The sequence below is a fragment of the Electrophorus electricus genome, chromosome 20, assembly GCF_041902795.1.
Source record: "Electrophorus electricus isolate QZ-2024a chromosome 20, ASM4190279v1, whole genome shotgun sequence".
Taxonomy (NCBI): domain Eukaryota; kingdom Metazoa; phylum Chordata; class Actinopteri; order Gymnotiformes; family Gymnotidae; genus Electrophorus; species Electrophorus electricus.
Genome location: NC_137516.1, coordinates 14646987 through 14673620, shown reverse-complemented (window position 1 = coordinate 14673620; position 26634 = coordinate 14646987). Strand labels below are relative to the sequence as shown.

The 26634-nt window shown below is 39.7% G+C and overlaps 3 protein-coding genes across 5 annotated transcripts; all 3 read right to left on the bottom strand.

Annotated features, from left to right (window-relative positions):
* Positions 1-219: 219 nt before the first annotated feature.
* rgs13a (regulator of G protein signaling 13a) lies at positions 220-2774 on the bottom strand. The gene is made up of 5 exons (XM_027021021.3): positions 2622-2774; positions 2445-2504; positions 2290-2351; positions 1711-1877; positions 220-1357 (listed from the first exon to the last, which is right to left on the bottom strand). The coding sequence occupies exons 1-5, from the start codon at positions 2690-2692 to the stop codon at positions 1172-1174; spliced, it is 546 nt and encodes a 181-aa protein (XP_026876822.3). The 5' UTR covers positions 2693-2774; the 3' UTR covers positions 220-1171.
* Positions 2775-14622: 11848 nt separating this feature from the next.
* Positions 14623-19529, bottom strand: rgs1 (regulator of G protein signaling 1). Its single transcript, XM_081703845.1, has 5 exons — positions 19453-19529; positions 16568-16580; positions 16220-16280; positions 15328-15494; positions 14623-14799 (listed from the first exon to the last, which is right to left on the bottom strand). Exons 1-5 carry the CDS (start codon positions 19527-19529, stop codon positions 14623-14625), a joined length of 495 nt encoding a protein of 164 aa, XP_081559971.1.
* Positions 19530-21889: 2360 nt separating this feature from the next.
* On the bottom strand, positions 21890-26213 carry rgs18 (regulator of G protein signaling 18). Of its 3 annotated transcripts, XM_027021024.2 has the most exons (6): positions 26195-26213; positions 25968-26054; positions 24989-25105; positions 24695-24756; positions 24029-24195; positions 21890-22430 (listed from the first exon to the last, which is right to left on the bottom strand). In XM_027021024.2, the coding sequence occupies exons 2-6, from the start codon at positions 26018-26020 to the stop codon at positions 22185-22187; spliced, it is 645 nt and encodes a 214-aa protein (XP_026876825.1). In that variant the 5' UTR covers positions 26021-26054; positions 26195-26213; the 3' UTR covers positions 21890-22184. The 3 variants fall into 3 exon arrangements, with proteins under 3 accessions (XP_026876825.1, XP_026876824.3, XP_026876823.3); XM_027021023.3 differs by lacking the exon at positions 26195-26213 and having other exon boundaries at positions 21890-22370; positions 25968-26162; XM_027021022.3 differs by lacking the exon at positions 26195-26213 and having other exon boundaries at positions 25968-26156.
* Between the last annotated feature and the right edge of the window lie 421 nt (positions 26214-26634).

Here is a 26634-nt window from a genome sequence, read left to right as displayed (position 1 = left end):
CAATGTACAAAACAGGGAAATGGTGACAAAATTTCCATTCTCATGGTGTGATGTGGTCTGAGACTTTCAGTTGAACTGCTGAGAGGATTGTAGGGGATATCCAAAATCCAGGCAGGCAGTTTTTTTCATGCATCATCAGTCAAGAAATCATAAAAGACTGAAATCCCCACAAGTGTATGAGTATTTGATTACATGATCAAAAAAAAAAATCTAAACAAGTCTAAAAAAGTTTTTTATTTAGTATCTAAGAGTATAAACAAGCAAAAATCCACACTTGGATTTCAACCAGTGAAATACCCAAATAAGTGTCTCTAATGGCATCCTAATTTAAAACAATGAGCAACATCAGCAACAACACTTAAGATATTTAAACAAACATATCGAATAATTTAACACAGTCCCACAACTTCATGTTTTTTAGATTATAACAGATATAAGTGAGATGACTCCAAGGAACTTCACAGCTATTTAGAACAATATGTGATCAATTTGGTTTCCAAACTTCATTATACACATATTTTCTATTCAGGACATTTCTTTTCACATGGCTGGAGATCCCAAAAAACGTTGTGGTCAAATGGACAAAAGTTTAAAACTTTGAACAAAACCTTAAATCCACTGTAGACAAATGATTGTGCAAGCAAGCAAATAGCTAGACGAGTCCTCTCAGGACTGCTGGCCCTGTGCAGGGGCCATAACCCCTGCAATCATTTGTTTTAGTTATGTAGAGAAAAAAATTCACTAGGACACTATTTTTCCATTCCACCAGAATATATCTTTAAACCATTGTGCATTAAAAACATCTGCTTATTTTGCTGTTTATTTAAAGCCTCATTGGGGATACACAGATTACTGTGAGGACTTGTCCTTTAGATAATAACCATCTCAGCAATCCTCCACTTTAGTTCAATTGACCCTGATCCAAGGGAAGCTCATTTAGCTTTGTATACAAGTTTCTCAGGTGCTTGCATAGTGTTCCAGGACAGCAAAGCAGCAGTTGTGGGCAGCCAGGGGCAGTTCCACAGGTGGAACACGTCCCATCTGCGCTCTGTGTGTCCACACCAGCCCGGCACCCATTCTGAGTGTTCTCATCCAGACCTTCCTTCTGCGATCCTCTGAATCTGAGAAGATTCATAATTTTGGCCTTGTCTCAGATTGCCAGCCACATCAGTCACACCTTGATCACATTTGAGACCGATTCCAGGAGGGTTCTGTAGAAGTCCGAACGGAGGAACCTGGGGTAGGAGTCCTTCTCCATCAGACTGAACACCATCCTCTGGGCTTCATCAAAGCATTGCATGGTGGGGGCCTTAACATTCTGCTTGATCAGCTCCCTGGTCTTGTAGTCAATGTTGATCTGCAGGACATTAAGAAATATCAACATGAAGCACAACAGACAAACAATACACGATTGTGGCATCATTTCTGACATTAATAACCATTGTACTTGTTTGCTTATCTTCCAAATGATAAAAAGAGTTCTGCTGCCTCTGTTTAAATATAGATGCAGAATTGAATGTGGCTTTGCATATTGTCCACAAAGGATTTCCAAATCCTCTTCTGGGGAGATGCTGCCCTGCAGTTTTATAACTCCTCTGCTTGAGTAACCCTGAGACTTGATAACTCCCTGGGGAGTTAAGGCTTGATAACTCCCTGCAGACTTGAGCCAATGGTTTTAATGGGTGGAAACATATACAAATGCATTTTTACCTCTTTGGGAGCTTCTGTCTGGATGTAGCGCGAAAAAATCTTCTTGGCCCTGGAGATGAGCTGAGAAGTAGACTTGATTTTCTTGTAGTCCTCACAGATTAGCCAGAATTCAATGTTCTCATCACTGAATTCCGATTTGAGGAATGCTTGGAAAGTTGCCCTTCCGACTGTGGATTGCAACAGAGGACAGGCATTGGTGGATGCGCTTGATGATGTGCACGCACAATAAACATGTGACCCAAATGTCTATTGAATTCTAATTATTTGGTGACTTATTTTATAAACAGCACTTGCAGAAGTTTGAATTATTGATACATCATTTCTGTTTTTGCTTTAAATGTCATTTAAGTATGTCACTCATGTAATATTTGCATTGAGGAGAATGTTTTCATACAGAAATATTTGCATTCTTACAATAACTGTACGGTGAAGTTTACAAATCTAATTTCAGGTCTAGTTTACATATCTACCCATGATTGTTGCTGGGCAACACACTTTCCAGGATGTAGGAAAAGCACGTATAATGACTATCAACTACTGGAGATCAGCTTGCAAAGGGACATGCACTACAATACTTACTTTTCGATCTAAGTAGAGTTTCCAGTGACTGTGACCACAACAGGGTCTCGCCAGGGTTGAGTCTGTTTAAAAATGAGAGTGTGAGTATCACATCAGGATGGTTGATGTGAACTGAGAAGACACTGGTACAAAAAAGAAAATGATATTACACTCACTTCTCTGCCATGGAGGATTTCACAAACTTGTACTGAAACCGCCACTTGAGATCTCTTCTCCTATGGCAGAAAAGAAAGTTACTTTTTTAAGTGAAGCAAACATCACAGAAAGAAAATATAGAGATTTTAGATTCATGTACTGAAACTCAAAAACCAACAATAAAAAAACGAACTCACTGAGGTTGTGGTGCACTCTCTTCCTTGCTCATGTTGTCCAGTTCGTTTTTGCCTGGCAGTAAGCTTGGCATTTTTGTACTGTTTTAATGCTTGGCCTTATTGTGGCAATGTGCAGCCACCATTAGCTATCGCAGGTTATGAAAGGGAGCTCCTGTGCTGCTGCATTTATAGGGATGTCATATGTCATCAATTCAGATGTACGAAACCACAAACAGAAACAGGAACTTGGGGGTGACGCTAGTTTGCTGGCTTGGACCATTGCTGTTTTGCTCTCTCTTGCGTGTTGACTTGCATGTACAGATGCAAATCTGGCAGTGGAAACTTCAGTGTCTGATAGGTAAATTCAGTCTCTTACCTCAAGGCTTGTAATGAGGTCTTTAGGTTACCAAAATGCAAATGTAGCTTCCTTTTGTAGTCATATATGTAATCACAATAAAACTGTGTATTGTTAGCAGTACATAGACTACACAGTATGCTTATAAACATAGAAACTGTCAGATAGTAAATATTCTGTTGAGTCCAGCTGCATATAATGTCAAAAATTTGATTGCCTGTTTGGGAAAGCAATCTATTCCCTGTTTTAAGAGGAGTAAACAAAATGTTAACTTGATTTTGGAGCCTGTAAGTTAAAGAACAGGTGTTCCATTTTAATGAGACCATAACATATCTGAATCAACTGAGCAATGACTTAAGGGCACACTTGCTCAGAAATCTGACAAACTTGGAGAATTAGAGGGCTTATGGAACTATGCAAATTGAGGATAACTGGACTAATGTCTTCAGTGAGTTCCATAAGCAAGAAAGCCATCTGTTCCACACTGCTTTTAATGACATAGGGATCTTCAAGATTATTCTGGTTTACAGTGTAAATCCAAGGTTTGGCCTGGTTTTGTATTGTTGAAGATGTCAGACACTAACACACATGGATTGATGTAGGGGAGACTTGATCCTTAGTTGCCACTGAAACAAGGTATGTTTGTACTAGGTACGATGTCAACTGTGGAGTGAAATAACTGCTATAGTTCAACAGACTCACTGTGTGACTTTGCATTCAAGAAACCACTTTTACTGATGTTTCAGAACAGTTGACCACAAGTCAGCCAGAGGTGAAACCAGCAAACATTCACTGGAATTTGAGGGATTTTTAACATTTGCTTAAGTATTCTTTGATTTTATTTACTGTGAAGTGGGTAAAGAACTTTCTTTGTAATGCTGTTGCGCCTGTGAGATGTTACCAGACAGCACTAGAAAGTCCCAGTCATGTTACTAGTCTCGCTTCCCTTATTTAAATTCTCCCATGGCCCCATGCCATTTTTAAGATCAAGTAAAATGTATGTTTCACTATCAAGGTGAGGAGAATAAACAACCTGGCAAATTCAAAGAATCATACGGGGTTTGCAAATGTCCCGCTTGGATCGGTTACAGCCAGAGGCTCCATTTACACATGGTGCAGGTGTTCATAGAACATGCAATAAGAACACAGATCCTGAGGGAGTGTTTGATGACAAGTCAGGACATTGAATGCTACTCCTCAAAGCAGAACCCGCAGTATGTCTAAAAAGCAAATTATTGAATTACATTAAAGGCCAAGCAAGCCCTCTGTTCTGTAGCGGAGTTCAGGTCTGCAGTTATGAAGTACACCCTACATAGTCAGATATAAGTTGATAACAGTGGACTCACAAAGGAACTGAGGAAAATACTCTGGAGCAGGTTTGAACTTATGGCCCTCATTCTGTGAATCACATTCATAACCAGCATTCACAGCTGAGGGTTAGTTAATTAGTTTATTCATTTATTAATGCCACCATTTTGAGACCCACAGGGACATCAGGGTCCAGTGCAGTTCCTTTTGGGAAATTGGGCAAATCTGATGTAGATATAGCTGATTTTGACCACAAGGGCAATTCATTTTAGATTCCTGTGGAGCCCCAAGGACCTTTAATGAAACACGATTAGACTTTCATAATGCCTTATGAGCCAGTATACTTTATACAAGTAGTTTTGGGATCCACTGTTTTCAGACTGTATCTTATAAACAGCGTCAAACCCACCTCAGACTATTTTTGTCAAGTTATTAGCTGTTGGGTTTTGTATTCCCATTTATGCCTGTGAACCTGAGGGAGGTAACATCACTCCAAGCCTTTTCCCACAGCTGTTCAGCAAGTCCAGGGGTAGGGGCATGATCCACCATTGTTTTTGTTTTCAAGTAGGCTGTGTAAAATGTAGAAAGGTCAAGAACAAGTAGGTGCAAGCAAGGCAGAGAGGAAACCATCTGTCTATCCCTTTTGTTTCTCTGTTGTCTTACAAGTATGCCTGTGACTGCATAAAAATAGTTCCTCATGGACACAGATTTAATATTTGGCATACAGCCCTGCTTTAGGCTTATGGCACAATGATTAATTGTAGTATGTATTTTTCTGAGTAAAATTACTTTTCACTGAAATTACATAGAATGGATAATAATTTTGTAAAATTATTAACAGTAGGTTCTGGTATTGATTGAGTGCTCCAATAATACTTGTTTTGGCAATGCTTAAATGCACTGCTGGCATACATCAGTTCTGATATTGAAATATATGTAGCCTACTTGCTTGAAAATAATAATAATTTAAAATATATATTTTTAAAGATCTGTAGGAAGGGTTTGAAACTTTCCATGTTGCTGCCTATCTGCTTTTTGTTAAGCATGCTGTGCTTTGCACAGCAACACTTCTTGACAGTAAACAAATAAAATGTCCCTTAAACAACAAGAACGGGTTGTGGGGCACATGACACAAGACGCATGATCTGTATATATCTGCAGAAATGAAAACGGTTCAGGAGGAAGAGGAAGTCAGCGCTGAATGAACTACTGTAAAGTTCAGCATTCATACATTTAGGACATCGAGTACAAATCGTGTCAAAGAGGAAGCGCCGTGGTGTTGAAGATGTAACCACCAACGTTAGTCAGACTGCCTGTCTTGTCTGGTTTCAGGGTTACAAGCTTGCAGTATCTGATGTCCTCAGAGCAGTTGCACAGGAAGATGACAGTTAAAAAGCGTTAATAAAACCGGAAACAGGGTTAGGAGTAAGCAAATGCTTCTATGTTGCATGGATGTTAGTATAACTACTAGGCTACATGCATCTTTATTTTTATTTTCATTGCATCACATCAATTAAGAATTGTTAGATGTGAAATTAAAAGTGTGAAGTTAGCAATGTTCATGCAATGGTGGATTGAAACATACTCTGGTTTAGGAAATTTTACATTTGCAGCTTTTGGCTAAAACATTTACAGCATTTGGCTGACGATTTTATCCAAAACGACTTACAGTTCTGCCTGAACACAACTCTGCCTGAACACAATTGTGCCTTGCTGTAGGGCGTGACCTGACAACCTTCTGATTACTAATCAGATACCTTATGCACTGAACCATCACACCCTCATATTTATTCTTTCGTGACGCACCTGCATATTTTAGGATAGTTTGCATTCCATTACCTGAGCTGCATAAAACCATGCAAACTGAAAGCAACACAAGAATTCACTGTAGACATTTTTTTTGTGTTGTTATGTTAGGCATTAGACAACTGGTTGTTATTCTGTTCTATGATAGCATATCAGTAACAAAAATAAAAGTTTGGTCTACTTCTTTTGATATTTCATTTACACTGACATTTGCGAGCTTTATGAGTAGGTTTATTTAAATTAAAATGTATTTCTAAATTTGAATTAACTTGTTTCATGTGATCATGCAACAACTGTGTCAAAACGATTATTCAAATGTTATTCACTTAATATGCTTTTGAAATGTAATTTTCAAAATCATCACCATAATAGAAAGATTGCAAAATTCAAATGTTAAAGGAGAAACAGGGCTTCTCCTCTTTGCAATAACATTATCACCTGTTTCAAAATGCTTGTGAAAATGCAAACCAAGCTGACTGCATTTTCATTTTCCTCCAGTCAGGGACTACAGCATGATAAGTAGAACTGGCTACCTTTTTGGAAGCACGGCGGCTGTTGTGTTCATTGCGGTAATTTAACAAACTGAACAACAAAAAGGCCCAATATGCGTTGTGCTAAAGCAGATTCCACCAGTCAGAGGCTTGTAACAGCTACAGCTGTTACCATGGAAACATCAACCAGCGCTTTGCGCCACACAGTCATGTAGACTAGCAGCAACATATTAGAGAAAGTTTACACACAAACTTTCTGAGCATACGCCAGCATGGTTTCATTAACATGTATGATGTGCCTTTTTAAGGATGCGGAGAATAGTGCTGGAAGCATTTTCTTCCCAGCCTTCATTCTCACTGCAATCCACTACATTTATTAAATGTCGCTGCTTTGAAACATTTAAAAAAATGTTACGCTGGATTTACGATAGTATTTTCTCAATAATATCTCTAATTGTTAAAGAATGATAATTTGATTTTATTCGTAGAAACACACATACTGTTTGAAGTGCTTTATTAAAAAAAAAAAAAAAACTAAAAAAGGCACAGTGAACTATGTGAAACAACTTATTGAATTTCTAAAGTAATAATGACTTAGCATATATAAGATGTATTTATTTTGAATTTTAAATTGTACATATCATATTTTTAGAATGTAAACTATCACTTCAGAAATTATTCATTTTATATTTACATTTGCATTTTCTGCATTTAGCAGACACTCTTATCCAGAGCAACTTAAAAAGTGCTTTGTTACATACTCATAGAATGTAACCTAATCAGTACAGTAGGTTAGAGTTGAACTAGAATACTGGCGAAAAACAGGATTCATTGCAGATACCCGGAAGAAGTGCAAAATAAGCATCAGCTTTATATGAGATGATGATGAATGCCAAACAATACCAAACAATAAGTACTATAGTTTTAGTTACTCAACATAGGTGTAAGATCAATGGTCATTTAAATATTCCACAAATAGATAAGTCTGAGTATAAGGACTGCAAGTGACTCTACTCTCTGGATACCAAGTAGAAGGAAGTTCATTCCACCATCTGGTAGCCATGACAGAGAATAGTCTCGATGCATATCTTCCATGAGAATTGAAGCATGGTGTTTTATGCTGAGCCATTCTTGAGGTTAGAAACAGTCGAGGTACAGATGAGACTTTAACCATTGTCATCATGTAGGGAGGTGCTGGTCTATTTTTGGCTTTGTAGGTGAGCATCAGAGTTTTAAATCTAATGCGGACAGCTACTGGAAGCCAACGAAGGGAATGCAGCAGTGGAGTGACATGCGTGAACTTTGGAAGATTGAAGATTAGTCGTGCTGCTGCATTTTGGATCAGTTGTAGAGGTCTGATGGGCCACAGAGAAAGACAGGCTAGTAGCGAATTGCAGTAGTCTAGCTTTGTGATGGCAAGTGACTGCAAAATCACATGGGTAGCTTCCTGTGAGAGAAAGGGCCAAATCCTTCATATGTAACAAAGGAGAAATCTGCAAGACAGGTCAGGTTTGAAACATGAGAACTTGAGATTAAAACGACAACTGGTTGTCCAAAGTTTTGCCCAGGCTAGAAACAGCTTCACCTGATACCAGGGAGTCCTTGAAATAAATTGTGAGGTCATGGTGAGGATTGGCACTTCCTGGGATGAACAGAAGCTCTGTTTTGCTGTGGTTGAGCTTCAAGTGGTGGGTTATCATCCATGATGCAATGTCAATCAAGCAAGCTGAGATATGTCTGGAAACCTGAGTGTCAGAAGGTGGGAAGGAAAGAATGAATTAGGTATAGTCAGCATAGTAGAGCATAGTAGAAAAGGGCCAAGCACTGAGCCCCTGGGGACACTGTTAGAGAGTCTACATGGATTGGATGTGTATTCTCTATAAGTGACTGGTGTTCCGGATAGGACTGAAACCATTTCCCGCTGGAGCAAGTCACACAGTGGCTGGAGAGACCAGAGAGGATGATGTTGTGGTTTACTGTGTCAGAACATCACACAACATAAAACATCACATCAGAACACATCACATAACAATGTTGATAAAATTAATTAACAATTAGCAGTATAAGTTATCTGCCTCAAGAGAGGTTTGGGGTAAAAAGAACAGAGCGATTCTAGTACTAGAAGTGGCAGATGTGTCTACTGCTCGTAAGCAGCTCGGACATGTTTATCACTAGCTGCACACTGTTTCAAGCCAACCATGGGCACCCAAAAAACATGGCAAATTGTCCAGTTTAACCAGAATCACTGGTATCCTTCCTCCCATTTAGATCCATAATGAATTCATCTTTAGGCATCCTACTACTTTTGCGTTTTGTGGGTGTACTTACATTGGACGGCTTTTCTGAAGAACCATGAGTCTCTGTAACTCGGGTAGAGGTGACCTTGGTGTGCGGTCACACCCAGCTCTTGTCTGTCATTGTCTGCTTCTTTTTATTCTATATTGTGTTCTGCTTTCTCTGCTCTATTGATTTTGAGCCTGTTTCTTGTGAATCTGTTTGGTTTTATTTATCGTGTTTTTCTCACTATAGTGATGATAGCCTATGTATATATGTATGAAACAATGGGTATGAAAATATGCGTGTTCTAAAACTATGCACACAGTTGTATGTATGTAATTGTATGTAAAGAAATGTAAAGTGTAAAGCACTGGTGTATGGAAAAGAGAAATTATGGTAAAAAGTCTGAAGGAGCAATCTGTCATTTTTGCCACTCTAAAGTAGCAAACAATATTTATGAAATTGACATTATTTAAAAAATAAAATGTTAATAAGGTGATACTCATGTGAGATCAATCAGATTGCTTTGTAATCCCTGAATGAACCAGTTTATGCTCTGTAGAATGAGTCCCTCACATAGAAGTGGCCATGCAAAAACTACATGTATACAAAACTACAATTAATTTTAAAAAATACATACACAAAAATATTACAGAAAGAAATATGTGGTTGTAAACGTTGTTTGAAGTTCTGAAAATGATGGATAATCTGCATTGTTTTGTGGGATACATGAAGTACAACCTTGTACCTTTGCATTAGACAGTACAGACTGAAAATTAATGGAATTTCAGAGCCACTGAAAAACTAACTCTATAGACACTCCTTCTGTTTAGTGGTTCAGTTATTTTAACCACACCCACTGCAAAAAGGTGCATACATTTTAGCATAGAGCCTACCAGGCACTCAACATTATCCAAATGTTGACATCAAGCTGAAATCTTATCTTCACATAGGCAACTTAATTCCAATGTTGCTGACATTCAATGCTCACCCCCCCCCATCACTCTGTAAACACTGTGCAACCATTCTCCTTCTCCTACCATCATCACACGAGACCTCAAGTGGAAGCAGAACATTAGCTCCATATCCAAGAAGGCACAGCAAAGGATGTACTTCCAGTGACAGTCGAAGAAGAGGGCACACTTCTCAACTGCCATCGTTGAGTTCATACTCACCTCCTCTATCACCATTTGGTATGCTGCTGCTACTGCTAAGGACAAGGATAGAGACTCCAGCACATCATCTGCTCTGCGGAGAGGGTGACTGGCTACAACCTATCATCTGTCCAAGACTTGCATGCCACCAGAACACTGGAGCAGGCAAGAGCTTGACTGACTCCTCACACCCTGGACATAATCTCTTCAAAACACTTCCCTCTGGCAAGAGGCTGAGGTCTAGTGCGACCAAAACCTCTTGCCACAAGCTCAGTTTTTTCCTGAATGCAACCAGCCTATTCAACAAGACCCAGGTCTCCCATTGAAATACTCATGGTACTCATTACACCGTGATTATATTGCATATCTGTTACATTTTGCATTTTCTATTGCATACCTGTCTTTTTTTTTTTTTTGCATTATTCTTTTTTGTCTTATTGTATTATTGTATTTATCCACTTTATTTTTCTTATTTTATTATTCTTATTTTGTTTATCTTGATTGCCAGGCAACAATTTCACCAAGTCAAATTTATTGTATCTGAAAATGTTCTTGACCAATGAATGAATTCTGATTCTGATTTTTGTTAATGCTATTGCATAGTGGCTTAATGACAGTGTATCTGTTTTGTATATTTCTACTGTTTTCATAAAGTCAGTGTTTTATTAAGTTTCATTTCTTGTACTGTGGTGTTTTTGCCTTATGTGTTTGCGTTGTCCCATATGCTGTCCTGTCATTTTCTTTTCTGCAGGAAATGTTTCCATGTACAAGCATTTATGCATAGCTAAAACTACAATACATCACAAAAACAATACATCACAAACAAAACACTGGAAATTCATTGCCAATCAGACACAAGGGTGTACGTGAGGCCAGGCGCTAGTGAGGCCAGGCGCTAGTGAGGCCAGGCGCTGAACGCGATAAAGCCTGGCATGCAGTCATCTTTCCAGTTCATCCTGTAGGTGTTTGCTGGGATTGAGGTCAGGGAATCTTGTGCCCAAACAATGTTGTGGGTGCACTGTACTGTCAAATATCAAAGGGCCTTCCCCCAACTTGCCAGAAAGTTGGAGGCACTGAATTCTTTATAATGTCAGCTTGCATGGCGTGTTGCTTCATGGCTGAGCTACTGCTTCTCCTAGATGTTTACTTGCAACAACATCACTTAGTTGACCGGGGCAGCCCTTGCAGGGCAAACATCTGATGGAATGGTATATTGAAAATGTCGCATCCTTTCACATTCCCACACTAAAAGTCATTGAGACCTTCAGCATGATTCATTCTATTACCAAAATTGCAACCTTGCTTTTAGCGTGCTTGTCCAATAATGAGTGCAAATGCTGCTTTCAAACATTTCCAACACTGCCCGGCCCTGGCATCAAATGCCAACATTGTGCAAGGATCAAACATCAACACTATGTCGACATTTGTCCTTTTCTACAGTGGAAAAATGGTTACAATGTAACGGTTGGCCACCCAATGTAAGTGTCAACTGAGAAATCACCCAGAGTGATGGAAGGAGGGGCTGCATACTTTCTGAAGTCAACGACCATCTCCACTGTTTTAAATTGAGTTGGTCGTTCTCCCGTCAATAGGCAGACATCCCCATCAGAGATGAGCCCAGTGAGGTTGGTGTCGTCATCAAACTTCAGGAGTTTGACCGACTCGTGGCTGGAGACGTGGCTGTTAGTGTACAGGGAGAAGACTAGGGGAGAAGGAACGCAGCCGTGAGTGTGTGTGTGTGTGTGTGTGTGTGTGTGTGTGTGTGTGTGTGTGTGTGTGTGTGTGTGTGTGTGTGTGTGTGCGCGCCGGAGGGGGTCTGTGTTGATGGTCCGGGAGTCTGAGGTATGCTTTCTCAGTTTCACATGCTGCTTCATGTCAGTTAACAAGTCAGTGATCCAGTGACAAAACGCTTCCAAACAAAATGCTTCCAAAAACTCTGCATTTGAGATCACTTGCACTGGGAGGACTGAAATGTTTTCAGCACAGAGAAATGCAAATGTTATCTTGCTGCTGTTCTATATTTAGATAGCATGTTGTCATCCAGATAAAGATTTGCTCAACTGTCATAGTTAAGGTAGGATACTACTATAAAAATGCTTAGTGTATATACTATTAATTTGACATTACTTAGCTATTATTAGCCATGTTTTATATTTCATTTTGGATAATGCTTAATGTGCAATGTGATTAATCTGTTGTCACGTAATATTTCAGTGTTGAAGCGTTTTTTTTTTTTTTTTGTTTGTTTTTTAGTGCTTCAACAATTGCAGCATTTTTCATATATGGCAACGTTTTTTTGTTCTATTCATTTGTATTGTCCCTTATTGTTACTGTGTCATCATCTTTTGTTAACATCAAAAATTGCTCACTCTGTGGGAAGAAAAGGTGAAATATATGCTTTAGCTACTTTTGTAAAGATTTGCATAAACAGTATTTCAAAGCTCAATTAAAACATGCTCTTCAGTCCAAACCAGGTTACTTATAAAAGTGGTCAGTAAAGACTTACAGCTTTCATAGAGTACAGGTCCCTGGCACAGTCAGTCAGCTGACTTCTGAGTGTAACAGTGGTCCAAAAAGCAAAGCAAAGCAGTTTTATGCTGTAACCCAAAAATTCTATGTGAAATTGTAAAGACTACAACTGTTTCCTAAAATGTGACATTTAAACTGTCACTGTCTGTAGAGTGCAAAACTAGTCTGCTGTATGATGGTGTGATTTTTGTAGCATTATAAAAGCACCCTGTTAGTTGTAAACTTCCCTTTAGCCTCCAACCCAGGAATGAGATGTTAGAGCAGGTGATAAATGGCAGAGATGTGCATGCAAACTTCCAAAAGAGAATTTACGTACAGCAGAAGGCAACAAGCATCTCCCAGCGAGATGGGAAATCGTGCTGGGAAGACTGATAGAGAGGACAACTATACCTCATATGTTAATTAATGTTATAAGTATAATAATATCATATACAAGTAATGTCTTAAGCCAGCTCACTCATCTTTATTGATGGTGTAACTGAATATGGCACAAATACACTGATTGTAGAAATTTAAAGAAGCATGCATAACAAACCGACCCCAGGGGCTCATTAAAAAGAAGCAGTGGAATGTTTGAGGCTCATCAAGACCATTTTAACAGACAATGAAGCATGCACTTCACAGCAAAGGAAAGACAGAGACACCCAAAAGCCGTAAGACAAGCATGAACCAAAAGTGGCTTCAGAACAGGCCTGGCAAAGCATTTCAACATTATATTGTCATATATGTAATATCACTGAATGCAAGGCATTAAATACCCTTCAGACTTTTGGACGCCACAGCTGTATATTGGTTTAATAAAGGGATTATTTCTTAAGATTCTTTGTGTTTGTTTCTTTTTCCAAAACCACAAGACCTTATGCCCTTAAGACAAAAAAATGACCACTCAGTGGGTTGTGGGGTCACTATTAAATTCAAGAATATATTTAGGCCATTACAAAACAAACAATAATTTCAATATACTGTTTAAAAAAGTAATAAAGAACCAAACTATTGTTTGGCTCTATTGCCACCTGCCGTTTATCTGAGAGAGTGCGCAAATGGCATTTTAAAACACATATTCAAGTGATGAAAGGTTACATCTATTTCAGTCCAAATGGAAGATGCTTAGTTATGTAGCACTTTTATTTTCACAGGTAATCCTGGGAGAGTAACTGTTTAGATCAGTGAGGTTTAGGGGAGAGGCTTGAACACAAACTTAGGTGTGATACATTCATAGAAGCATCTGAGGTTTGCACTAAACATTACTAACATTACATTCTTATTGATAATTGGCAGAACATGCATACTGCACTTTGAGCACTAGATGGCTTACCTTGGTTTGTTGATGAGTATTTATAATTTATTTTAACTGTTTTATGACCACAAGGTTCTTACAAAAAAGCATGCTGTGTATGTATGAAGCCCGCTGACACATTTTGCACACAAACAAAAATATGTTTTGTATTTCTATATATTATTACATTAATAAAACTTTTGATGCACACCCTTACATTTTATAATTTTATAATTAGAGCTATCTACAGTGTTATATAATAATGCTAACTAATACAGTATGCATGTTGCTGTACAATATAAGGTGGTCCACAAAAATTATACTTACCATTTTTAATATGCAATACACTTGCAGTTAGATTCTCTTTGTAAAATGCATTAGTTACCAGGTAATAGACTGACAGCGAATATTCAGAATCTATGCCAACAGGTAAATGCTTAAAATGTTCAAATCCTGAAGCAGAATTCAGCTACAACGTTTTGTATAGATTTTACATATGCATAGTGCTGCACTACAATTGTTTGACCTGTTTGACACCTGTTTTTTGCATTATAAATAATTGCATTATCAAATTATTCTTGTTATTTTCAGAGACCTTTTAAAACTACACTACCAGTTTAATTCAGGATTTAAAACGATTAAAACGTCATGATGCCCTTCAATAAAGAGCACTTCATCTCTCTGTTCAAAATGGCCCTTTCAGGTTGACTTTTTAAATAGTTAACCTTAATTTGAAAATCCAGTGGTTCAGCCTGACCGAATTTGAAGCTGCATATACCTGGGAACATAATGCACTCTGAAAGGAAGTGCTTACTTCCTAGAGAAATCAACTGCTGCCCGTTTTCTCCAGTATGGACTGGTATATTTCGGATTTTAAAAATCGGGGGTAGCAGTCCCTTGTCATAAGACTGTAGATCTGCTTCTGGGCCTTGTTGAAGGACTCCAGGGTTGGCTCTGAGATGCACTTCGTTATGTTTGCCCGGGTCCCACAATCAATGTTGATCTGGAAAGCCCAAGAGGGCAGATGTCATGTTTGGTTTTAAGCATTAAGCAGTGGTTATGCTTCAACAATGAAACTAAAGGAAATATTGTCACTTTTTGCGTCAAATATAGCCAGAGCAGTTATCTAATGCACATGTACAATTTTACAATGTTGTCATTAACCACAGTTTGGCCCACTTTAATATCCCAAGGATTTTCACCCTCCCCCTGACTTAAACCAACTGACCAAGATCTAAAAAGACAGCAGTGACATGTTGTGTGCACATCAGACTTATACTACCTTCTGGGCGCTAGCAATGCTCAGTATACAATATACAATATACAATACACAATACACAATCCAGAGAATGCCTGCTTGCAGTTTTCTTGCAAAGCCTCTCTGGTCGTCGATTCCGACCCAGCTGGTTCCCGAAACTGATGGAACCTCCACTGGGATGAACCATTGCTGCTGGAAGACAGTGGGCAGAAACACTTGTCTTCTCTCCCTAAGCATATTGCAACAAATGAAACCTTCGGGGCTGTAGCATACCTGTCGGGGTGCCTCCACCTGCACGAACTCGGAATAAATGCGGTTGGCTGCACTGACCATCTCTGGTATGTTCTTGATCTTCTTATAGTCCTCACAGGCCTGCCAGAATAGGATGTTCTCCTCACTGTACTCAGACCTCAGGAACTCCTGGAAGGCCTGTTGACCAGCTGCAAAGGCAAATTTCCGAGATATTATGGGGAAAACATAAATCTCCCCACACCATGTGTACAAACGCTGCAGTTCGGACTTCTTATTTGACTGATTCTCACAGAGAAGATGGAAAACCCAAATTTGAATGTTGGCACTTAGATTTGAACTATGCAAAGGACCTTAAAGGGTGAAGCATTCAAGTATTTTTGAGTACGGTTTGCGTTTTGATTTTTGATTTTTTTTTTCTCAAAATATTAAAATCACTTTGGTGGATGTGTATACAAACCGATTGGTAGAAAATAAACATGTTTAAATCATGCTGTTGGGATTTGATATTACAGAAACCACATTTAACTATAACTGGGTCACACAAACAGCAGGAAAATAATAATTTGCAATTGAATTTCAATAATTTATAAATGCTACTGCAAGCCCTTCTGAATACCCTTCTGAATAAATGGTTATAAACATTGATCAAGTTCTACCAGATTGTGTCTAATGAATTTCAACAGTTTATATGTTTGTATATAATGGTTAAATGACTGTATTAGAAAAGAAATAGCTATATTATACTATAGTAAAATAATTAGCATAAGTTATTTTGTATACGAGTAAATGGAAATTTCACTGAGATTCTCAAAATACTTTGCATTGACACTAATTTTAAATTCTCTACTGGCCTTTATTATGTGTATCTAAAAATGTGACTGAGTAAACTCTATCTGACCCATGTGGTGCTTACCTTTACATGCCAAAAGCTTTTCAATAGACTCACTCCAGGATGTGGCATCTTCAAGAGGATCCTTGGAAAAGCAACAAAATCTACCTTTGAAAATTAGATTGAGATCTTTCACTAGTCACATAGACTGCAAAACCATAATCACATTCTTTTCAAAGAAACCCCAAGGAGTTCACACCATCATATGCCCTTAAAAACACCCCAAAAATATTGACATCTTGGTGCATCAGCTTGCCATCAGACATACAAGGAATTTAAAACCCGTAATGTTAAACACGGCCTAATCAGTGCTTTAAAAGTTCTATTCCCATTTGCAATAAGCAATGCAAATTGAATCCTAGACAAACTCACTTTATGGCCATCTCTGCCCCTACAATCTTCTGTGTCTGGCTACTGCCTGCTCTGCCAGCTTGTGGGACTCTGGAGGGCTCTGAGCAGGTCTACCTTCCATGAATGGAAGACATGGAAATAAACATGCAAAGCTCTGATTTCGGGAGGGTCCCCTCACCGCAGGGCCTGTGGGGAAACCTCTCCTTAGTTACATTTGGGCCCAACAGACACCGGCAGTGAACACGAGGGCTTCCAAGCGGTGAACAGGTGTAAGTAGTTATGAGATAGATGAGATCAGGAGGATGGCTTAAATTGAGCAGTCCGATCCATTAATGGAATAACATTGTTAAACTCAGACCTTGTGATGCAAAGGGAACATGAACTAACAGATCTTTTTACATCAGGAAAAATTCAAACAGGAAGACCATATCTAAATTTGTCTGCCATGTAGGCTGTTTATGGCTGAATAGCTAATCCAAATAATATGCAGTAAAATCACCAAGATGGAGTTCATTCTTAAGGTGATCAATTACGTTGGACTTGAATTAATCATGTTTTCCAACAAGTACACAAAACATGAGCTTTAATATTACTGTCGCACCCTCCTCTGGAGTTGAACAAGTGCCAACCATATTTCACTTTCTTTCTTTTGGATAGTAGACCATTCCAGATGTACCGGAATACTTATGGGCTTGAAAATGAACATTTTAAAAAGCAACTCAGTCTATGTACTAAAACTCAAAATGAATTCAAATTGTTATTTTGACCTTAGTGGCATATCCCATTATTCTTGTCATCTTATATTAATAACCATGCAAGCATTTATTTATCATTTATGCGAGTGCTTACATTGGTGACTTGTTGTGACTGAGTACTCAGTAAAAAACCAACAACCTGATCGTCTCGTTTGTTTGGTCACTACCCAAAAATCTGTCAATCAAGTGATAGGAATCAAATGCAGGATATTAAAATCACTGGATGGAAATCTGGGCCTAAACAAATCGAGTGTGGTTGAAATAGCCTGTCTCCTCCTATTTGCCTTTTGTCAAACATCAGTCTCATAGCAGCCTGCTGGGGTCTGTATGGAAAACATGCACAGTACCCCTCACCTCTTACATTCAGTCTTCTTTTTTTAAAAAGCATGTGTCATAACTAAGGCTGCCCTTCTTGGGTGGTGTGTATGTGTGTGGTTTTGGCGTGTGGGGTAATGGGTGTGTGGGGATGTGATGGTGTGGAGGTGTGGGAGTGTGGATGTGTGGGGTTGTGTGGAAATGTTGAGGTGTATGCGTGTGGCGGTGTGGGGGTGTGGGGGTTTGGGGATGTGGAGGTGTGTGGGGTTGTGAGGGTGTGGAGGAGTGGACGTGTGGAGGTGTGTGTGGGGGTGTGAGGGTGTGGAGGAGCAGGGGTGTGGAGTTGTGGGAGTGTGGGGATGTGACGGTGTGGAGGTGTGGTGGTATGGGGTGTTTGGGTGTGTAGGTGTGGGGGTGTGTGGGGATGTGAGGGTGTGGGTGTGTGTGGGTGTGGGAATGTGAAGGTGTGAGGGTGTGGGGGAGTTTGCTTGGGGGTTGTTGGGGTAGGTTAGTTACAGTGGTAGTGCTGCAGCAGGTACCATCCTAACCTCAGCTGCCCAATGGTCTGCTGTGAGAGTCTCTGGGCTGCCAATGCAGGTGGATGCCCTTGGGAAGAAGGTTCCTCCAAGACCACGCTCACATCTCATAAACCCGGCAACTTTGACGATTAACCCTATATCAGCAGGTTTCCTGGACATGTAAATGTCTGCAGGCAGTGGAAAATGCAAGGCCAGTCAGGATTTGCATGCATATTGACCCCCACATGGCCTCTAGAATTTGATTTCCAAAGGAGGTGGTAGAGATCCACTAAAGCTTCTCTCACACACCCACACACAAACACACATTATTTACTTTCCCCTCTCTTTGTCTTTCTCCCTTGCGCCTTCTCTCTCTCTCTCTCTCTCTCTCTCTCTCTCTCTCTCTCTCTCTCTCTCTCTCTCTCTCTCTGTAGCACTGAAATGTACCAAATATCTCTTGGCAACTGTGTGCTTGACGACTTGAAGCATGGCACATCTGAATACTTGCTGAGCACCTGCATAATAAGTCTGAGAGGACTCAGCACTGATAATCCTAGATTTGAATGCTTGCGCACTATGCATCAACCTTGTCTTTAGTTTTTCTGTCATCCCCATCCCTATCTGCACCAAGTTTGGCTGAAGGTGATAATGCAACGTTCATGCTTAGGCAGAAATTTAGATTCTTTTAGCTCAGACAGCTTTTAAGTGGAATAAATGTTTGCTGGTGATAATCTGACTAATTTGGGTATGAATTTGGTTACAGCACCTGTGTGTGTTAGAAAGAAAGAGGGAGGGAGACTTCTTACTTGACAATGATATGAGTCATTGCTTTAGGCTGCAGAAATGAAACTGCTGAACCATTTTTAGGACATACAGAATATAATCATGCTCCTTGCTGCATTGTTTGTCGGTCATATTTATACTATTTATCTTCAAAAAAATAAAACTAAACTAAACTAAACTAAAGCCATTGCCCCAATTAACAATTCCACAGTCGGCCATTAGGTGGAGCCGTGGTGCCTCGTTCAGATTCTTTTGGGGATGGTCCTTTATTTCTAGTACAGGATGCAGGCAGGAGTGTTGGAACTCCACACGCAGTGGTGCCGCGCCACTGTTTCTCTAGGCTTGAATTTCCAATGAAGGCTCGCCAACGGTAGTGTGCTGCAGTCAATTCTCCACACACTTCGGTACCCGCACTTCAGTCGTTACAGGAGTCTTACACAACCATGTGTGGTCGTGATTCCCTACCGGCGACTCTAGCCAGTGTTCACCCTGTCACTTTTAACTGCATTTCAAATGTCCTCTGTCGGTTTCCAACCTGCATTTCATACGATTGCGCCTCACCTTGCTCAAGGGCTCGCAGCTAACGCGTAGGGCTGCGAGCTTCACTACCATGCCGCTGTGTATATCAGCAAGGGGCCCACCTTTACGAAAGGAAGACCTAGCTAAAACTATGTCGTTCGTCCAAATAAATAGCTTAGCCTTTTCTGGATTTTTGTTGGCGATCACTAAGTAGTACTGTCTCTCTAAGTAGTTCACGCCTTTTGGTGATGAACTCCTGAACTTTGTAAGCCTGAATTACTTATTTACAAATCAGCACTTCTGCAAAGGCCAAGCATTACAGCTGGACATGTTAGCCAGCGATCACTGTTGCCCTGTTTGAAAACCACTGTTCTTTGTTTTGTGTGTGTTTGTGTATTTCCAGGTCAAAATGACCTGACTTAACAGCGGGTAACCTTTCAGCAAAATGGTACAGACAAGGTAAAGTACATTTTATAAAACCAAAAGGGATAAGATTATAGAATTGTTAATTCAACCTTTCAGCAAAATGGTACAGACAAGGTAAAGTACATTTTATAAAACCGAAAGGGATAAAATTATAGAATTGTTAATTCAACCTTTCAGCAAAATGGTACAGACAAGGTAAAGTACATTTTATAAAACCGAAAGGGATAAAGTTATAGAATTGTTAATTCTCTCTCTCTCTCTCTCTCTCTCTCTCTCTCTCTCTCTCTCTCTCTCTCTCTCTCTCTACCTTAGCGGTTGGGCCATTTAAGAAACAGTTTCATTTGAATTTAATGTTTGCCTGACAAGGTATAAAAACAAACCTGTGTGTGCACGTAAGACATGACAAGCATTGAATACACTGAAATGCTGGCTCAAAAACATTTTTTTTTAAAGTCAGAAGACAGCTAAAATTGTGTGAATGAAGAGCCAGTGTCTTCTCCCGTTGCAGTACTGCTGTGAAAAACCACAACAACTTTCACGTTATAATGGACATCTTAAATTAAGTCTGATAGAATTCAGCAGAAGCTGAACAATTCTATGTCCTTGAGCTAAGCTGTGCACCACCAATGCACCAGGAGTGGTATCTCTGGTATCTTTGACACCGTGTCCTTGCTAAACTACACTTTACTTCTTATCACAAAAACTGACAAAACTTCCTAAATAAAACATGTAATTCGAGTCCTCCAATATTCAAATCCAAACATCTAAATATGTGAGTAACTAAAAGTTTATTAAAAATGAATGTTATGTTGCAGTTGAAGGTGTTTATCACCATTCCCAGGAGGCATGTCTGTGTAGCTAGGACTGTTATTGTAGATGTTGGATGCTGAGTTCCTGTAAAGTCACGGACTCCATACCCAAACAATTATTCCTGGTGTAAATACCTTTTCTTAGTTTATAGTCATGCAACAATTTCCTTATGGGTTCTGACAGCTTTTATTTTTAAATTAACAAAGATAAATCTTTCGTGCGAGTCGATCTTAATTACAAGCATTAAACCATTCATCCTGGCATTGTTCTGAGAATGAGGATTAATAACCTTTTAGAACCATAAACAGTCCCACTATTAAAGCTTAACAGCTTTCTGCTCTCATCGTTTATTAATAATGAAGTGTTTGTTGCCACTGGATTTCAAATCTGCTTCACATTTACCATTTGTCTGTCATTAGTATTTTACCTGAGACTGGATTGCTCATGAAATATAGATTTCTTCAGTGGTTTAAAGCCTTTTCTCAGGCACTGTAATATCTGGATGTGATAGATTTAACACCCACAGTGCTACGGCTGCTGTTCCGGCCTCAGTTCTGCTTCTTGTTATCCTAAGACAGATCTCAGCCCTCAACTGCACCTGTAATTGATGTTTGCCAAGAGATCCACCCAGTGTGGATTAAGATATGACCGAGTTCCTGAGAGGTGTTCATTGTGTGCTGATTATCCAGAGTACGGCAGGCACCAGGTTGTGGGTCACTTCAGACTTAGACTTCAGACTTAACTTTTTATGTAATACAACCTGAGAGACATTTCATTGGTTAAAAATGGAACGTTAGCTAAATTACAGGAGCATTTGTATGAGAAGAGCTCAGTTTGGCTTCAGTTTTAGTTTTGGAGACCTGCTTGCACTTGATGCACCTGAAAACGTACATGAGCCATTCTCTCAATATTTAACGGCACAGGGGAAACTCTGAATGCAATCATGACAGCGTGCTGAAATACTGTAAATGCTATCGTTTTGAGCTATAGAGCAAGAAAGTGAGAGAGAGAGAGAGAGAGAGAGAGAGAACAAAATAGGGAGCGCCGTGACGACCTTTGCTTTGTTTTCATTTTATAAACTCTCACTTTTGGGCCCATCAGACTGTATGCCTATTGATCCCGAGAACAAGACAACAAAACTGACAGGTCCATGTTTAACTACAAATCTGACACATACATTCACTTACTAAATGATGAATGACAGATCAGTCAGTAAATTATGTATTAAGATGCATTTTAATACACAATTATTCATCATACACGTTTTATGTACACTTTACAAGTCTGAAGGAAGATTCAATCATGTAGTTAGAAATAGATTGCCATGGAATCTTAAGCAAAGGGGCAGGATTTTAAATAAATTAGAAACAACATTAGTATTTAAATGTGAACGTGAATGCATCCTGAATATCGAAAATATTAATACACACATTTCTCGCAGACGTTTGTCAAGTCAGTAAGTTTGTACAATGTGCAAGCAAGATTACCACGACCCCAACTGCGGCCGGTGAGCTAAAACCAGTCTCCAGTGCCTTCAGACCGGTCACTGAACACGAAGGACCGAGACCTTCTCCTGGTCATGACACTAGGGCCCTTCCTCTTGGTCAGGTCTAAGTAGATGTCTGAGGAGAGGAAGCGTGGGAAGCAGTCCTTCTTCATCAAGGTGTAGATCTTTTTCTGAGCCACGTCGAAGCTCGACTGTGAGGGTTGAAGGATGTTTTTTTGAATGGCGAGTTTGGTTGAATGATCAATATTAATCTGTAAAACAAATTTAAAAAACGACTTTTTAAATGAAAAGGTCTAATATATCTAATGGGTCACAGTCTAACAGAGTCTAATAGATCTAATAGATCAGTCTAATAGATCACAGTTTGGGGTGCAGTCCAGAAGCTACCTGTTTTTTTTTTGTTTGTTTGTTTAAACTAATGCAGATCTAAAACAATAAAACATTAATTATCAACCATTATGCCTTCAAGCCATGCCATGTTAAACTGGCTAATGGGTCTTGAATTTATGAAATGTATAATGAGTCAGCAAAACCATTCACCAAATATTTGTAAATAGCTTTAAGCAGCATCTACTCCCCTGAGAATTAGCCCATCCATAAAACAAGCTCTCTTCCAGGAGCAAAACATCTCCAGGTGCTTTGCTTTCTTCTTATTGCATATTGCTTCTGTTAGGTTTTCATTTGTTTCTCCTGTCCTGCCTACACATCTGAGAATGCACAACTCCCTCTTTCCCAGGTTCATTCACACCTTCATGTCATTAGTGCTAATGTGCAACTCATCAACTTTAGCACCAGCTCTTCCGAAAGAGCAAACACATATAATGACTACGTCACTACAAAACTAACCCAATGGACATCTTAAGCCTGTTTAAAATAGTGCTAATATTCCTTATTATCAGCTGATGACTGATTTTGTGATTACAAACAATAGACTTTTGTAAGTATTGAAGTTTTGTCAAATTGGCAAAGAAACAATGAAAAATTGTCATCATGGCAGAATGTCAAAATTTCTGAACTTGCCCAGCCAATGCAGACTGACTGCTGGCTTAACTCACTCAACAATTCATCTCTGGAGAAGCTGCTTCATTTTCAAGTGGATGGAAAGCTGAAATAGCCTTAAAACTTCTTTCCGTGCAATGGAGCACCTATTGAACAAACCTTGAAAAGGGAGGTTAAAGTTGCATGCCCACTGGGCTGTGTGGTGCTTTTGCACTGACTGTATCGACTACAAAAGCCTCAGTGCATAAAGAAGCACAGCGTCTCAGTTTATGTACAAGACTCTTGTACAGAGAGCCTCCATGCAAAAAGCAATCCCGTTTCGGCTGTGCGTCACCGTGGTTTCTAAAACTGTGAGAGCGTGGGAGGTGGTCTGGGGTGGCGGGTGGGTGGAGTTTTGCAAGCCTAGCTGTGACAGTGCAAGCAGGAAAACCACATGGTCACATCTCCACCTCAGTCATGTGACCACACGGCAGCTCGGACCTTGGGGTGGAGTCACATGGCTCAGGGCGCTCAGACAGTGACGCTGCAGACAGGGGTGGTGGTAGTTGTGGTGAGGGGGTGCATAGGGGGTGATTTCCTCTCAGTCCTGAACAGGGGGTTTTGTATAGCCTCTGCTCAAATTCACATCCATTAGCCTGTGAAAATGTGTTTCTGACCCAATGTGTTACAGTTTACATGTTTTTTATGTTGTCATATAGGCATGTATAATGAATTTTTCTGAACTGCATGTGCTCAGCCACGAAGGTTTAAAAAAATTTTTGTAAATCACCCAGTGTACACTGCAGTACAGAATGCTAATATTGTTAGTGCCCCTTTTTAATAATGTGAGCAAGGGAGTGCTGTCACACACCTCTTTGGGGGCCTCTGTGTCGATAAACACCGCATAAATTTGCTTGGCCATGGACTGCAGCTTGGTGGCTGATTCCATGATCTTGTACTCTTCACACGCCAGCCAGAATTCTATATTCTCCTCGCTGAACTCAGTGCGTAGGAACCTTGTGAAGGCCTCCAGTCCGTCTGAAAGAGCACATGGTTTGGCAAAACTGCACTCCAAATTCACTTCTAAAGGAAGCTTCTAAAAACAGGCACGAGATATTGGAATGGCAGAAATGGATGAATTGTGCTGGTCTAGAACAATCAAAACCATGAGAAACATGTTTCTTTGTGTGCTTGAATCAGACTACAAAGCAGAAGTGATGAACCGAGAGAGAGAGAGAGAGAGAGAGAGAGAGAGAGAGAGCGCGCTAGTATGTCCCTAACAAGGTTGAGGCGGTGAATGATGTTATGTATGTTTCTTCTGGTTGGAAATGTCAAACCACCAGAAATGTCTCTTGTCATCCCAATCAGGTTTTGTGAAACTTGAGCTCTCCACGGGAGTGCTGGAAAGAGCCATGACATCGCCCTTTTTTTTGCTTGTTGCAGAACACCAAACTGTGTGGTCTGGCAATCTCAGATCAGGCTTCGGAGCACTTACTGAATTGTTAAGCTCTAGTGTGTGGAGGTGAAGTGGTCTCACCTGGATGACCTAGTAGATCTTCAAAAGAATCACTCCATCTCAAAGCTACATCAGGGGGGATCCTGAAGTCACAGAGATAAGACATTTCATTACATCCTCTGATTTACACACACACACACACACACACAACGTATGGAGGAAGTTCTGTAAATGACTTATTATGTATTTGAAATATCATGTTAAAAATTTTGCATTTATTACTACTTTAACATTTCCAGATTTAGCAATTCACAGATCTAACGCGCAAAGGGGTGCCGTTGTGTGTCTTGCACACAATAAGGGATTAGGACTTACGGCTTGGCTGTAGCCAGGGGCTTTTTCTCGGGGCTGACGTTTTCATGGGATCCAGACTTGGCCAACAGAAGGCTGAGTCTGCTCTTTTTGTTCTTCTCTTTTCCCTTGTCATTGTGTCTGCGTGGAGATCAACAAACAGTAATTGTGCTGCATTAACGCGCTCACACTTTCCTCATTTCATCTAGGGTTCTTTACTTTGTTCAGCGTGAAGTTGCATGCTTCACACAGAAGCAGGCCGTGCAGAGCTGCAATGCTTCGGTGACAGAAGCGTGGCCATAAGGGGAAGTATAGCTGCCACTTATAAACAGAAGAGTCTGTTATGAACCATTTCTGTACTTGCTGTGGAAAGTTCCTTTTCTACTGAAAATGACAATTCTCCAAAGAACTTTTAGAAAGTTCTACAAAATATATAGCATATATAAAAAGATTTTATAAACTAAACTGCTGGTGGTTTTTCTGCAGACACCCCCAACCCACATCTCAAAGCTACACCTGTACACTGTGTACAGTACAATTGGCAGTAACTAAAGGCTGCAATCTTTTAGTGTACCGCATGCCAGGCAAACCTGTGAGTTATTCCTGCTGCTTATACTTTGCTATCATAGTTTCAGTACGCCCTGTACAGAAATGGAATATGTAGTCATCAGTACCGTGAAATGCATTGTGCTTCAGCTGACAGCATTATCCTTTCAGCTGCTCATCCTCACCTTTCTCTGATTATGCATCAAGTAAAGTGAAAGATAATTGAATTCACTATGTCTAATGACTGCTAACTGCTGTGAGGAAAGATGTTTGGATTTGTCTTGTCCTTCACACAGTTGAGCAATGCAAATAAAGGAAGTTTTTCTCCAACTCCTTCCCATCATGCAGTAATTTCCACCGTAATGAAAACGTGCGCAGCTTAGACTTCTATGCAGTTATGGTGCATGTACATTCAATTTTATGACTGTTTAATGGGAAAAAGCATTTGAAAACATACCTTGAGTGGCTGTCTTTCATTCTTGAAGCAAGCAACTCGGTCTCACCGAGCATTTTGAAACTTACTTCCTTCTTTGTGGCAGAGAAGCTGAATTGAGGAAACAAAAAAAACACAAAAGTCTCCATTCTCTTGCTCTCTTTCTCTCTCATACATACACACTGTCATGTAGATACATAGCAAAAGACCAGGTTTTATTTAAAGACCAACCACTGAAATCTGTATCATACATATTCAGATGTCATTTCCCAAACGACATTTCGTGGGAACTGCCCCTGAGCTTATCGTAACACTGCTGACTTTCCAACTTATCAAGTACATTTGACATGTTTTTAAATCAAAACCACACAAATGCTCACAAAATCCAGGATAATTAACATCGGAGAGTATGCACCCATCATGGACTATAGAAGTCTTTGCAAATACTCAGTTTACTAACAAGTTGAAAAAAAACAAAAAACTATGAGAAAGCATGCATAGAGTCTTGCTGTACAAGACAGGCTTTATTTAAAATGTAATATTATCTTTTGTAGTCTATCATTTAGTCAGGTCAATGCAGAAGCAGAACAATATCTCTGGCTATTGGATAGTACCAACACACTTTCATGTTAGAGAAGCTGTGTGTTGATATCTGAAATAATGGGGACCGACTGCGCAAAAGGTATTTTGG